The 16,151-nt window shown below is 39.9% G+C and overlaps 1 protein-coding gene across 1 annotated transcript in view; it reads right to left on the reverse strand.

Moving 5' to 3' along the window:
- TXLNB (taxilin beta) overlaps positions 1 to 16,151 on the reverse strand; it is a 44,329-nt gene that overhangs the window by 20,787 nt on the left and 7,391 nt on the right. The window contains exons 3-4 of the mRNA XM_014866475.3: positions 12,492 to 12,583; positions 6,849 to 7,019 (exon numbers count right to left, since the gene is read on the reverse strand). Of these exons, the coding sequence (XP_014721961.3) occupies positions 6,849 to 7,019; positions 12,492 to 12,583 (263 nt within the window). The remainder of the gene's footprint in view (positions 1 to 6,848; positions 7,020 to 12,491; positions 12,584 to 16,151) is intronic.

Here is a 16,151-nt window from a genome sequence, read left to right on the forward strand (position 1 = left end):
GTGTTCCCTTGGTTTGGTAAAGAAAGAAGAACAATAGATCTTTATTCCTCTATCAAAATTATGGCATATTAACCACACAATTGTATTATCTAAGTTTAGTAAATATAAGTGATCACAATATAAACTTTTTCTTAATAAGAAAAAACTTTCATCCAAGAGCTTAAAAAGGAAACTAGTTGTAGATTAATTACAGTAATTAAAGAATGTGACAGGAAATCTTTGAAAATAAGGGGGATATTTTATTTCTGAAAGAATGGTCATCCCACATGTCACATAGGGTTATGGAAATGTTAAATGCAAATTCTGAATCTGAAAGCAGTAGTGAGTTTCTAATCTTCTTTAACTCTAAAATGAAATGTCTAATGTTTCTCTCTTCCACTTTATTAATATTCAGAGTTGGAAATTAACTTTTATGCCATTTCTGTTCTATTTTCTCCTAAATCAGAACTCTCCATTCACTGCTAGCTACTAACAATGTATCTAAATTTTCCCCATATCCTGATTGATGGTTGTTGGCTTTGTGATTATTCCTTTCATTCTTTTGGAATAAAAGGGTTTAATATTGCTACATCATACCAAAGATAGAAACACTGCTGACAAGTGATGCAGACATTTTAGGATTCCTTTCAGTTCTGACTAATTGTTATTATGAAAGCTTGCTTCATTGTTGGCAAGTAAAATTATATGGCATTTAGTTGCCTACCATGATCAAATTATGTAACAGGATTTTTAAAAAGACATAATGATTTAAAAAGAAATTGTGCAAATCTTTATTATGATGGTAGAATAATGTGATCAAAATAAAAACTGATGCTGAAAATATATGCTGTGGAAATATTTTAATTTATCAATAGATGTCCTCTTTCCTCTACAATATTAACATATTTTCTAACTTCCGATATCAGAATCATAATTTATTCATGGTATAAACATTCATTGAGTGACAATTTCTTAGGGATGTTATAGAAGATATTTGCACTTCCTAATCCGAGGAAATTAACTGAGAGGTCATTTCCCTGAACTTTGTCTGCTGACACTTTTATATGTATTTTACTAAAGATGATTATGGCCATCTACGTGGCATGAATATACACGTGATGGTGACCGTGTCCTTACTGCTCCCGACTCGCTCAGAAGCCAGCAGCCTCCTAGGTTAGAACCACAGATCACGGCCCGAATGCCGTTTGCATTTAGACTGTTCCCCTGTCAGTGAGCTTCCTGCTGGCAACTGGCTACAGAAAGAAGTCCCGGGTGTATTAAACGCATCTGAAACCATCACAGCACCCAATCCTGGCCCACAACATGGCATCTTGCATTTTACGTTACGTTGTTTCTCAATGAAAGAAAGATAAATCCAGCAAAATCTTATAAAACTTGTGTCCATTGATAAAGAATTTAGAATGATTTGGATGGTGTCTGAGATAAAATTTTCTTTATCAAGTGTATTATTCAAAGTGAAAATTAATAATGCCAATAATTGAAGGACTAAGTCTGAAATAACTAAGAAAACAAACTTTGTAAGCATCATTGTCATATTAGAACTGGTGCCTGGCACATAACCCATAGGTGCCTGGTAAGTGTGTATTTAGTGAATCAATGGCTTGTTAACTTACATAGAAACATATAAGTAACTTGGACTGCGTAATTCCTATAGTCCCTTCCACATCAAAATTCTGTGATATTCTGATAACAGATCATACTCACCCCTTTATTAAAATCATGTTTCCTGAGACACTTACCCATTTCTTACTGGGCAGTTGTTTTTCAGTATAATTTGAAGCTCAGATTTATTGCTTCAAATATATGTAGTATTTTGTTGAAATAAGCCCATGTCTCAGACTTTCACTAGTCTTTTTCTAAATTATCCTAAATTGTGAGGTTTTGTGGGATTTTTTTGACTTATTGATGAATAAATTTTAATAAAGAATAGTAAAGGTTAAAATGTATGGTAGTGGAAAGGGTCTGGGTATGCATTCTCTTCCTCTATCTTCCCCAGCTCCTGGCACGTGGATTTTTGAATCAGATTCACTTATACTGTTTCACTAGCGTGGCCAAGGAAGCTCATGCCACAGCGACCCTTCTATAGATAACAGCTGTAAACTCGGACAAAATGCAAGAAACAGCTAATTAAAGGCATTAGAGAGTCAACAAAATCAGGCAGATTTTGGAGGGAAGTTGACACCTGTAAAAAGGAATAGTATGTTGTAAGTTTCCCATTTTGTATAGCTTTTAGCTTGAGGGGAGGCTGCAATTGGCAGCTGTACAGGATGGTTAAAACTCTCATAGAAAACCTACCATCTTTCTGATCCGAAGAATAAAAGTACAGAGTTCTGGGCAACTATAGTTACTGGAAGGTGAGGGGAGATTCCCGGGAAAGAGAATCAAAGTGAGAGAGAGCCCTAAATTCTGTGAATAAACTGCCCAAATCTTTGGCTGACCCTGAACCACACATGTGCAAGGCAGACTCAAAGCAACTTAGCTAAGGAAAAAAGAAAGAAACTGAGATTTGAGCTGCTGCCCAAAAGAGATTTGGTAGTTTGGTTCTAACCAAGTTAACTGCCTTCCAAAGAAAAACAGAATCAACATTTTTCAAGGAGTATCTTACAATCCATGTTCTCCACAACACAACATCCAGGATACAACCTGCAATGACTTGACGTGAACAAGAAAATGTGACCCATTCTCAAAAGAAAAGACTATCAGAGAAGGCCTATTCCATAATGACCCAGGAGTGCAGTTATCAGAAAAGAATTTTAAAACTGGTATTATAACTATGCTCATTGATATAGAGGAAAATACTATCTCAATAAATGAAAAGATAGGGAAATCTCAGGAGAGAAAAACAGTCTGTAAATAAGAATCAAATGGAAACTCTGGAGTTAAAAGTTACAAAATATGAAATTTAAAAATCACTGGATGGACTTAGAATAGAGATGACAGAGGAAAGAGTCAGTGACTGTGATAACAAACTAATAAAATTATCTAATCTGAAGATAGAAGAGAGAAAGGATTGGTGAAGAACATGGAGAGAGACTCAGGACCTGTGAGACAACATCAAAGGTCTAACACAAATAGAGTTAGAATCTCAGAAGGAAAGGAGAGAGAGAGACTGGGACAGAAAAAATATTTGAAGAAATAATGGCGGAAACTCCCCCAAATTTGGTGAAAGACATAAATTACAGATAAGGGAAGCTCAGCAAATGCCCAAGAAGAATAAATAGGAAGAAAACCGCATCTGGGCATAAAGCAGTCAAAGTTCTAAAAACCAAAGACCAATAGAAAAACCTTAAAAGTCACCAGAGATAAATGACACATCACAGATAAGGGGACAACAATTCAAATTATTCTTGATTTTCGTCAGAAATTATAGAGGCCAGAATATAGAATCTATAAAAGACTGAGAGAAAGAAAGAAAAGAAAAAAACCCCTTGTTAACCCAGAATTCTATATCCAGTGAATATAGTCTTCAATAATAAAAGCAAAAGAAAGACATTTTTTTTTAAAGATTGGCACCTGAGCTAACAACTGTTGCCAATCTTCTTCTTTTTTTTTTTTGAGGAAGATTAGCCCTGAGCTAACATCTGCTGCCAATCCTCCTCTTTTTGCTGAGCAAGACTGGCCCTGAGCTAGCATCCATGCCCATCTTCCTCTACTTTGTATGTGGGACACCTGCCACAGCATGGCTTGACAAGTGGTGCCATGTCTGCACCTGGGATCGGAAGCAGCGAAGCCCAGGTCCCTGAAGTGGAACATGGGAACTTAACTGCTGCACCGCCAGGCTGGCCCCAAGAAAGACATTTTAAAGATGAAAAGAAAATAAGATAATTGATTTCCAGCAGACTTGTAGTATAAGAAATGCTGAAGGAAGTTCTTCAGGCTGAAGGGAATGAGACAAAACAGAAAAACTTGAAGCTTCTGAAGGAATAAAATACATCAGAAACGGTAAATATCTGGGTAAATAAAAACAGTTTTTGCATTTAATTTTTAAAGAAACAGATGATTGTTTAAAGTAAAAATTATAACAAAATTATATATATATATAATATATATTATATAATTATATATATTATATAAAATATATAAAATTATATATAAAAAATTATAACGTTGTCTCACGGGCCTTATAAATGTACGTAAAGGTAATACTCATCACAGTTACAGGTTAGAGGCGGGGGAAGTAAATGGACCTATTTAGTTGCAATGCTTCAATATATTATGTGAAATTACGGGAAAGTATTAACTCCAGGTGGACTATGAAAAGTTAAGAATGTATACAGTAATCACAGAGCAACCACTATAAAGGCAAAGAGGTACAGTTAAAAATCCAACAGAGAAATTAAAATAGAATTTTAAAGGCATTCAAATAATCCAAAGGAAGTCAGGAAAAGAACAAAGGAACAGAAAACAGAGTGACAAATAGTAAATAAACAATAAAATGGTAGACATATATCCAACCACACTAATAATTACATGATATGTTAATAGACTCGTACTCTAATTGAGAGGCAGATACCGTGAGAGAAAGTAAGCAAGGTCCAACTCTACACTGTCTCTAAGAGATGCACTTTAATATAAAGACCCAGGTTGAAAATAAGTGGATGGAAAGAGATGTACCATGCAAACAATGAGAGTAAGAAAACGGGAGTGGCTATATTGACTTCATATAATGTAGACATCATGATAAAGATTATTACTGAAGAACCTTTCATAGTGATAAAAAAGTCTTCATCAAGGAGACATAACAATCATAAATGTGTATATACCTAATACCATTGCTTCAAAGTACATGAAGCAAAAATTGACATGATTAAAAGAAGTAGACAATTCCATAATTATATTAGGAGGTTTTTAACACCCATTCCTCAGCAATTGATAGAGCAATCAGACAGATATTTAGTAAAGACATAAATGCTCTAGAGCTAATTGTTACTTACGCGACATTACATCTATCATCTGAAGAACACACATTTTTTCCAAGTACCATGTATGTTCATTAAGATAGACCATATATGATGGGCTATAAAAATTAAACAAAACTTCTTGAGGCCAGCCTGGTGGCATAGTGGTTAAGTTCGCGTGCTCCACTTTGGTGGACTGGGGTTCACCGCTTCGGATCCCAGGAACAGACCTAGCACCACTCGTCAAGCCACGCTGTGGCAGGGGTCCCACATATAAAATAGAGGAAGATGGGCGCAGATGTTAGCTCAGCAAAAGGAGGAAGATTGGCCACGGATGTTAGCTCAGGGCTAATCTTCCTCAAAAAAAAAAAAAAAATTAAACAAAACTTCCAAACAATCCACAAGTCAAAGAAAAAATCAGAAGGAAAATTAGAAAATATTTTGAATGTAAATCCTGATTTTGACACTTAAAATATGCATGACCTTGGACAACAGATTTTGGATTGCTGAGTCTCAGTTTCTTCACCAATAAAATGGAGATATTGATCCTCACAGGGTTGTTGTGAAGATTAAATAAGATAACGTGTAAAGCAGGTAGCACAACTCCTGGAATAATAAGGATTCTTAATTCCAATGTTCCTAACTGTAAACCAGGACTGAGGGTGTATGGTTCTATCTACAGGGTCTCCTGCCACTGCCATCATTCGGTCCCTGAATGAGACCCAAAGAGGCCCAGACACACCCTCCCACTCCTTAAATCTCTTTGTTGATATATCTGTTGACTTAATTTCTAGCTCCTTACTATACACACTCCTGAAAGCCAGGAAATTTATAGAAACATAGAGCCTATTATTGAATATGTACCTTGAGCTGAGGAGGACGCTTCCATCCCAGACCCCATCTGACCTGGGTTTTTATTGTCCCTAGTGCAAAGGCTGAAGAGATGCCAGAAGCTCATCTCCTACAACTCGCAGTTTGAGAGTTGGGGTTCACCACACTGGCCTCCCACTCCCAGACATCAAAACCAATTCTGGAATGTGAGGAGCCACTGTCCTCTTGTATTTTTCTTCTTAACTCCATTGTACAAGCTCAGCAATGATCAAAATCTCTCTATTTCTTAAAGTATCTCCTTTTAAACAGATGTAATAACTATCTCGCAGGAATATTGGTGTCTAATTAATTCTTATTTGTTGAAAGCTTTAAGATCTCCAGCTGGAAAAGGGATTGTAGACACATGCAGAATTATCTCGGAGAACCCGGCATCTTGCTTCCTTGAATGGAGCTAGTGTCTGCGTGTAGTCGAATTAGCCACGCTGCTAAAGGCTCATGCTGTGATTGATGAAGCCCACGCAGACTGCGTGAAGCGATCAGTCTATTATTTTTAGATTGAATAATTACGTCTGAGGAGCCTCAGTATTTTTCCAGTAGTTTCTTTTTTCAGCTGACTATTGACATTTTGGCTCTTAATCTTGCTTTATTATGTCAATTAGTTTTGTGTCATTTTATTTCATGTCATGCAGATTTCATTTTCATACAAAAAATCTTGAACTTTTCCAAGTTTGTAATTTAAAGAATAGAACAAAGGCTTACCTTAAAAACAAAACAAGACAAACTCAACGTAAGAAAAAGTGGGAGGAGAGGGGGCGGCACACATTTTCCCGAGGGCCTACTCTGTGCCAGGTACTACTATCTCGCACCTTACATATGTGACCTCATTTAATTTTTCCCAGACCACACAGTGAAGTCGCAACAGTCTCCATTTTACGGAGGAAACAGGCTTGGGAGGTAAAACAATTTACTGATGGTCGCAAGTGAGCACACGGCAGGGCTATTATTTGAACCCAAGTCTCTGTGATTCTAAAATTCATGCTCTTCCCATGGTTAGCAGAAGCTTGTGTCTATGCAGCATGCAAGAAAGTGTGTTCTGTGGACACCTGTACTGACACATACCTTCAGAGTCTTGTTGTGTCTCTGCAGCTCCCGGCACAGACTCTCCAGCTTGCTTCGGGCGAGGACAGCTCTGCTGTGTTCGCCTTGTAACTGGTCCTTTTCTTTCTGGATTTGTGCCTGTTTCTTTTGTAAGAGTTTTAGCTTCTTTTGCTCAGTGCGATGTTCATCCAGCTAGAGGTGAGGGTGCAAAGAGGAAGGAAATGGCAGGACTCCCTTTTGAGTTGACAGAAAAGGAGCAAAAGAGGAAATGCCTCAAGTTGCTCTCGGTTGTTTGGAAAAGTTCTGCTCTTATGACTGTCCCTCTGGAATCAAATGAACCCACAAATGTCACCTTTGAAGTAGTTGTAGATATGGTTTTTCAGGCGTAACTTTCATAGGTTTTTCCTCATCATCACTATCATTGTTGCTCTCTTCCTACGTTGGGCTTCTTTTCAGTGGCCTAGAAATAGTTTTATCTTTCTTGAGTCTATTCAGCGATGCCAGTCAATATAGAAAGGCGTGTCTCAGAATCTGTAAACTGCCAGAGTTCCCCATAATGCCTTGCCTCGGGGCAAAGGTCAACAGTGTGTCTGCAGGTTCACAGTTAGTTCTCACAATTTTTACTCAAAACAAGCTTATAGCAACTATTTGTAAAAATAGAAAAGAGAAAGGCAGGCTCCTGGTAAACAGAAGATGAAATCCTCTTTATAATTTTGGGCTTTGGGTGTGGGTTGTGAGAAAGGGAGAGGAGAGAAAGTACTATCTAGCATTGATGATTTTTCACCAAAGCTTCAGAATGGCCACTGCACAACTCAGTAGCATGAATGGCAAGTATCTGTAACATGCCCTACGGCCCCCCACCCCGCAACCTCAGTGCTTTTGGTAAATAAATCATGACACTTGTTTCTGCCGAGCCCAGGTGGGGCCTCTTCTCACCCTCCTCCAGCAGCCACAACTGAAGGATCAGAGACAGCATGGAAAATGAAACCAGTGCACCACTGGACTTTCCATTGTGGGATGCTAAAGTTCTGGGGTAGGGTTGTGCAATAAAATGTATGACACTCAGTTACATTTGAATTTCAAGTAAATAGGGAATGATTTTTTACCAAAGTATATCCAAAATATTGCATGGGACATACTTTTGCCGAAAAAATTTGTTTACTTCAAATGCAAAGTTAACTGGCATTCTGTATTTTTAGTTGCTAAATTTGGCAACATTTTTATGGAATTCTCATCGGGGTGGGAGAGTTTGGGGATCAACCTCCAGAAGCCACCAGAGATGAGCATACACTCCGGCGATGGTCTCAGCCTGTCAATCAGTGTAGCCATGTGCAGCTGGTAGCCCTCTGTCCAGAGCCATTTCCTCACTGGACCCAGTTCCCTGAGTGCCTTCATGGGGTCTAAGTGGGTAGGTACTTGTCCTAATCATGGCCTTATTGGTTCCTGGAGAGGAAGAGCCCTGGGGAGCCCCTGGGTGCTTCTGGACCCCAGGTGTTCCTGGTGCCTCACAGAGCCTGATGCCAGTGGAGACACACACGACAGGGGCCCTGATAAGTGTCTCAGTTTCCCTGTCTTGAAAAAGCATTTATTCTTTCTGAACTAGATGAACAGGACTGTCACACTGTCTTCAGTTCATATCTTATTTTACTCCCTTCCTTTCTCCCTCCTGCCACATTGATATGTCCATTTTATAACGGACACATTATAATGTCCTTGCCATATTAAGCTGGGATATTCATACACGATATTCTATTCCTCATACTTATGGGACGATTTTTACTTATTAGTGAGAATTAGCATCAGGAAAAACTAGGCCAATATTACTATAAATATTGATTGAAATTGACATCCTTCTTGAGGTTCAATTGGAAAATCAATATTTTATTATATATTTCTCGTGCTAATCTGCTCGTAGAATAGATGAGGTCCTTTCATTTTGTACCATAGTTAGTAGTTAGTGGTGAAACTTCTGTGCTTATGTTTGTACTTTAAATGACCTATTGTATTCCCGGATATTTATATACTGTCATTATTGTTACTGCCATTACAGTTTAGACTTTACCTTTTGAAGATTAAATCATGTGTCAGGGTTCCTCAGTCTGAGCACTATTGACGTAATGGGTCAGAGAATTCTATGTCATGGGGGCCTGTCCTGTGCAATCTAGACTGTTTAGCAGCATCCTTGGCCCCTACCCTCTACATGCCAGCAGCACTCCCCAGTTCTGACATCCAAAATATCTCCAGACAGACATTGCCTATGGTCCCATGGTAGGCAAAACTGCCTCTGTTTGGGGAACACTGCCCTCTGTGAGTTTATCTGATCGTCAGGAGGAGGAGATCTAACTTGTGTTTCCCACGTTGGAAGGGATGATTTCTGCTTGCTCATCAACCATTTAAGTCCTAGTTTTACTGCAAGATCATACACGTTTGAAATTTAGCTATGTCTATCTTGCTTTGCTCTAAATAAAAACTCTTAACTCTCTGATAATTTTTTTTTAGAGCGTGGCTCATTTTCTTCGATTACTTCAGATGTATGTGAATGCATGTGGAGTTTCTTAATGAATGAGAGCAAGCATATTGCCACTGAATCAACTTCAGTAAAATGCTGGCTTTGTGATGTAGTAATGCACTTAGACATGGTTCTTCTGTACAATTGTAACAGGCATATAGGATTTTCATCTGCAATTTCTGTTGTTCTCGCTTTTTTTTTTGTTATTAAGTTAAAAGAGCAAAACTAACACCAAGTACAAAGTTAGAGTAGTATTAGTGATGTAACTACATAAAAATTGAGTAAATCTGCAAAAAATATTTCTTCCAGGTCATTTCTTAGTTTAGTCATGAAGTGTCCTTATTTATTAATGAATACCATAGTAGGCAATCCTGTAGGATTCAGAATCTATGAGGATGAGTGAGCACGAGTGGCAGTGACTCACAGCTTTGAATTTGGTGACTTACTCTGTGTTAACACTTATATTTCAGGCACTTTCTATATTAATATCCAAATCAATGAGCAGGGAAATAGGTTTTAGTCTCCAAGTAAAAGTTTGAAATTCTTCATAATTTTTCCTTTCTGAAGAGGAAATGTAGTGGGGTTTTTTTGGTCAGTTTTCTCCAATTCACTTTTTCTAGAATGATCTTTTGGGCTTTGAAGTTTATTATAGGGCATGATACAAATGCCAAAGTACAGCAAGCAAGGCTTGAATGGAGTAGAATCTTTGGAAAAACACCCTCTGTGGGGCGATTGCTTGGCTGGGAGGTGGAGCAGGTGCAGAGAGTTTCCAGACACCATGGTGAACAGCCCTGGCTCCCAGGAAGACTGGAGAAGGGATCCTGCTCTGATGTACTGCTATGGGGCTGCAGCACGGTGAATGGCTTCCTTTGCTAGTCTAGAATGCTCCCCAGTCTAGCCAATACAGAATACGGCATGAGAAACTAAACATGAATGGCCTAGGTATGAGTAGATAAGTTAAAGGGGCAAAGAGAAAATGATGTGGAAAATATCAAAAAGAGCAAGAATGGACAGGTGAAAACGGGGGCCATATTTTTGGGAAAAATATTACTTTGACACCTAACATTTTATGGTGTTGAAATTTTCATACGTGGTTAATAGCCAATATTAAACAAGTTGCAATAAAATTGGTCCACTGATACTTACTTTATAAATTTCTATCATTCTTTGGAAAGCAACATGGTCATTAAAAAAAAAAGCCTTCATACTGTTTGATTTAGTAATCTTATTTCTGGAACTTTTTCCTAAAATCATAAAAAAGGAGAAGGAACAAATCTAATGTAAGATAATGTTCACTGTAGCAATATTTGGTAAAGCAAACATTGGAAGGAATCTAGATGTCCCCAAATTAGAGAACCAGTAGATACGGCCACTTAATGGAAAATGAAATCACTTTTAGAAAATATAATTATGAAGACTATAAACTGCGTGGGAAAATGTCTGTCATATGAGCCAAAAAATCAGATACCAAATTATATGGACCTTATAATGGTAATTATAATGAAAGGTATCCGTACATATAGCAGAAACTGGAAAGTTGTGTTTTAGATTATGGGACTAGAGACATTTTTACCTGTGTTGTGCATTCAGCAGTTTTCTTATACTATCGTGATGTGTTTTATGTGATTAAAAAACAATTTAGAAGTATTGTCAGCAGAGGTAAGCAATCAGCCAGTCACTCAAGGTTTCAGAATTTCTCTGGGTCTGTTGTATGACAATTCAGCATAACAGGAGGCATCAAGATAAAAGAAGAAAGGAAAGAACCAACAGGGATTACAGGATAAAGTCAGAGTGAAAACTACTCCATCAGCAGGGATAAGATGCAGCCGGGGACCTGAGGGCTCCAGGGGCCTGAAGCTCATTCAGTTTTGGAGACCTTCTTTTAAAAAACACTCAACAAAAAACAAAATTAAGAAAAGAGAATTATGTCCTGAGCCTCAGAGGGGCCCATGCGAGTGGAAGACCCTGACTCCTAAGTTCCTTTAGCTGCAGGTGACCCTGCCTTCAGGAGCAGGCCGACGACTGCCAGGAGGAGTTGTTGTGCTGTGTGTGTGGACTTAAGCTGCATTCTTCTGTCACTGCTTCTCCAAAAGAAAGAAGTGAAAAAATTTTTTTAAAGAAAGGAAGCAAAAATGTGAGAGAAGTACATTGCCCGGCTCCACTTAGAGGATGCCATGTCTCAGCTGTGGGTCTCATACACCCTGGGGTGGTGCACGGACCTCAGGCCTAGCTCCTTTAGTGAGTTTTCATGAGGTTCATGAAACCAGATATGCTGGGTTCCCTGAACCCTTCTGTTTTTTCCAAGTGGCCCACGGATTCTCTCGTGCCTGGGAGGGCTTCCCTTCGTCCCAGGGGCCCTAAGTGATTAAGAGAGAGACTGCGTGGGGAGGACCTAGCACTGGGCACGAAACAACCGCATCAAAGGCCTTGCCATTTTGGGGGAGGGGAGAAGAATGTAGCTCAAAAAGAAGAGGGAAGGAAGGGAGGCAGGAGGGAAGGAAGGGAGGGAGGAGGGAAGGGAGGGAGGAAGTTGTCAAGATCAAATGAGATTGTGTCACAAGTACTCAACGCTCGGCCTTCCTGAGGGGACCCCCTTCAAAACACCTGGGCACAAGAACTGAATGAAAGTTTGCTTTCACGTCAAGTGTATTTATCTTTTATTGCAAAGCCAAAAAGAACTTCTAAATATCCACAATTTTTAATTACCTATACTTTTCTCTTTCGTCCCCCAAATTAGACTCCAACTCTGTCCTCTTTCTTCCTTTTGCTGTTATTCCTCAGTTTTCTGTCTCATTTTTCCTTTAAAAACAATTCTGCTTTTCTGATTCCAGCTTTGGTTTATCTGAACTAACCAGCCATGGCCTATAATGATGGACCTGAAAACTAACAGCCTCCTTTCTTGGCTCTAACCAGAACCTGAATATTTCTGACAAAAAGAGCTCCTCAGGGGCCAGCCTGGTGGTGCAGCGGTTAAGTTTGCACGTTCTGCTTTGGCAGCTGGGGTTACGCTGGTGTGGACCTACGCACCACTTGTCAAGCCATGCTGTGGCAAGGTCCCACACATAAAGTAGAGGAAGATGGCTACAGATGTTACCTCAGGGCTAATCTTCCTCAAAAAATAAAAATTAAAAAAAATAGCTAATCAAGGATCTTACCAGTTCAGCATACTTCTTGAATAAAAAATCAAGCTTTTCTTCAGGGGTTTGCAACTTGTTCAGATTTTGCATTAGTAGGTTGGCTTCTTTGCCTTAAAAGAAAACAAAAATCATAAAGATATTTTTGAAAGTAAGTGTTGAACTTGAAGTCAGATTATACGGGCTGGAATCTCAAATTGTCTACTTGCTAATTACCATCTAACTTTAGCCAAGCCACTTAACCTCTCAGAGCCTCAGATATAATTTTCCTCTCCTCTGAGAAAAGATGACACTTCTCTTACAGAGGAAGTGAGGATTGGCTGAGAAGTCTGGGAAAATGTGTGGTACAGTGTTGGGCTCATGCCAGATTCTCAACAAATGTCTGCTGTGACAGTAGTCCCCAAATTTTCATCCCAAGAATCCATTCTTGTTACTTCCCTCCATAGTCTAAATATTCAAAATAATTGTGAATATTTTGAAAATATGACACATGGAGTTGCCAGAATTCCAGCACAAAGCAGAGAAGCTTGACAGTCTGTCCATCTTTTTGTTTGTCTGTTTTTTTTCTTTTAGTAGCTCTTTCCTCTTTTTGGGGGGGGGGGGAATAATTCACTTCTGTGTATGAGCCTGTTCCATGAGATTTGGGTGGGAATAACTGATCATATTTCCCACAAGCAGAGACTAAAGTCAGTGTGGAGGGAAGATGGAACCCAGACGCGCAGTGCCTTTGCGACAGGCCTCTTTGTGTCTCTGTGGCCAGTCTGGCCTCCAGGGCCCTCCTTTCTCCTATTCCTGCGTTACTGCTCACCTATCTGTGACGACCTCTCTGTCTAATCAGAGTAGGGAGGTCAAGTCACACAGTGAAGCCCATGTTTCCTGATATAAATTTGCTTAAGAATATTAACAATTCTGACAACCTTTATCCCAACAGTCATTGTCTCTTTGCTGGAATATTTGCTTTCATCCTGGAGAGGTAGATATATCACGGAATTAAAGTTGCCATGGAATACAGGCCATAGGACATACTTGGACAGTCATGCCTCGCTTAACGACCAGGAAGCCTTCCAAGAAACTCATGGTTAGATGATTTTGCCATTGAGGGAATATCACTGCGTGCACTTACACAAACCTCAGCAGTACAGCCTACCACACACCTAGGCTGCATGGTACTAATCTTATGGGACCACTATCGTACGTGCTGTCTGTCATTGACCAAAACATCGTTATGCGGCACACGACTATACTAAAACATGATGCATTATTTATCCGAAATTCAAATTTCCTTTGCTTTCCTGTATTTTTATTTGCCAAATTTGGTGACTCTAATGGCATCAAAGAATTTTAGGTCTAGAAGGAACTTAAAAGAACATCCAGACAACTGGTTAGTTTTATAGATTAGGAATCTAAGGCCCAGAAAAGCCCCAAGTTACATAGTTAGCACTGTCAGAGGCAGGCTTGACTCCAAAGTCTATCTGCTTGCCCGAAACCACTAAGTCCCTCCACTCCCATGCCGAGGAAATCTAGAGAAATCAAACGAAACTTTTTTGAAAAAAATGACCTCATTCCTAATAGCTGGTGGTGTCTATCTTTGCCCAGGGAGTCAGTTCAGATTAGAGACATGGCCCAAGACAGGGGAGAAGGTGGGGCCAGCCGTCCCCCTCCAGCTCTCCAAGTGGCCCAGCACGCGGCCTGGAGACTGAGCCTCAGGGCTGCCCCGCCCCCCGGGCCTGTGCTGCAGCTCTTTCTCCAGCAGCAGGGATGGACGCGCCCCGGTCACCCTTGTGCAGCGTCTGTGGAAGGTGCCACATGAAGACCGCCGTCCTGAGCCAGAGGGTCATCTATTAAAGACAATAATTTAAAGACAAGAGATGTACTGCTGATCAGATTTGGGTCAGGACCCAGCACAGAGCTTGGCCCATGGCAAGTGCGCAGTGGATGTTGGTAATAACGGAACAAGACACAGCCGACTGGTGCACATGCCGTCGTGTAAATCAAACGGAGCCCGTCCTGGAGACAGCGCCCGCCCGCGCCCTGTGCTGCGCGCCGCGTCCTTCTCGGCTCTCGGGGGCGGAACCCCGGAGGGAGGCCGGTGGTCTCTTTTCTCTACATGAAGTATCTTCTCTCCTTTTTGTTAACTGTGAGAAGAGGGTTTTTAAAAATCTGTCACTCTCACTGAGGTCTCCTTCTACTCCCATATTCTGTTATTTTGTGTAGATTAACATTCAGGTGCATCAATCTATCCTTCAAAAATGAGTTCCCCTTTCAACAAAAAACCCAAGAAGTTGGAGAAAGGCAGGTGTGGAAGCCGTAGATTTGTGTCATCAGAGAGCTTAGTTTTTACGCTTCCATTGACTTTGCTGGGCTACAGCGCTGTGTGGGCTTACTGGAGGAAGGGAATGGACGAAGAGCCTTGCTCATCATCTAAGAAAGGCTGTAATTACAATTCCACGGGAATGGGGCCATTTGGCGACAGTGTCAGACACAAGAGGAAAAATCGACTTCGTTGAGGGACGTTTTATTGGGAGAGGATGACCTACCTTCTTCCTAATGTGTCGTTCTAAAGCAATGTGGTTGTGAGATTAGTCATAAAGCAAGGGACAGAACTGAAGTCCCGTTAAAGCTGGGGAGGCATGTGGTGGGCACAGGGCGCCGCTTGGCCAGATGCTCGGTTTGGCCTCTACACGAACGTGGAACCACCTGTGCAGCGAGAGCAACCCTGTGATGCGCGGCTGCAGCCACCGCATAGTTGTCGACTGCGGGGGTGTCGACTATAAAGGAATTATTTTTACGTCAAAGAAATTAAAAACCTTAAGTGAAAACAATGAAATTAGCCACAGAAATGTGGACTACGATTTTTCTTAAACTTTTAGCTTAGCGATAACTTTATAATAAGTTTGGTGAAAAAATATGCAGATTTAATGAGCGTTCCAAACTATGCTTTTTTTCTTCCAAAATTACCTTTTAGAACTTTGGGGCTAAAATTTGGTCGCGGATACACACCTGCCTCTCTCTTCTCCCTTCGTGATCTCCGTGTGTTCTGGCAGAAGCTTACAGCAGGAAAAGATTGTGGATGTTCTGTTTCAAGCATTAGACCCAGATTCATATTTCAGTGTGAATTTTGTTTTCTTTTTTAATAGTTTAAAAATAATAAGTGTGATACAAATAGTTCCTGAGCATCTTTTAAGGGAAATAAGATGCATGTACCTAGAGGATAGGAAGGAGAGCAGAGTTAAATTCACCCTGAACCTGGGTTCTAGAAGTGACCCTGCCATCAACTAGTTCAGTCACTGCTTTTACGGACATTTAAAACCTCTGGGTTTCAATTTCCCTGTCTATGAAATTAGTAGCTTGATTAAATGGATTCTGAGTTCAGCCCTTGAGATTTGATGATTCCATGACTGAAACAGCTTTAATCACTTTTAGCTTGATTTAGATAACAACGACAACAAAATTAACATTGTTTGGATGGTATATTTGTCTTCCTAAAATGTTTTGGTCTGCTTTTTGAATTTGTAAAGAGTCTCTGACCCCTCACTGTCCCCTCTCATGGTTGTGGTTTTTGTTTGTTTCTCTTGGTTTTATTGGTTCCATCAGTTTTGAAAATACTATCTGCCCCATATTTTCTAGTTGTATTGTTTTCCAATTGGCTGACATTTTATTTCTCTCGTGTTTTAGTGGCCT

Source organism: Equus asinus, chromosome 1 (assembly GCF_041296235.1).
Source record: "Equus asinus isolate D_3611 breed Donkey chromosome 1, EquAss-T2T_v2, whole genome shotgun sequence".
NCBI classification, from domain to species: Eukaryota; Metazoa; Chordata; class Mammalia; order Perissodactyla; family Equidae; genus Equus; species Equus asinus.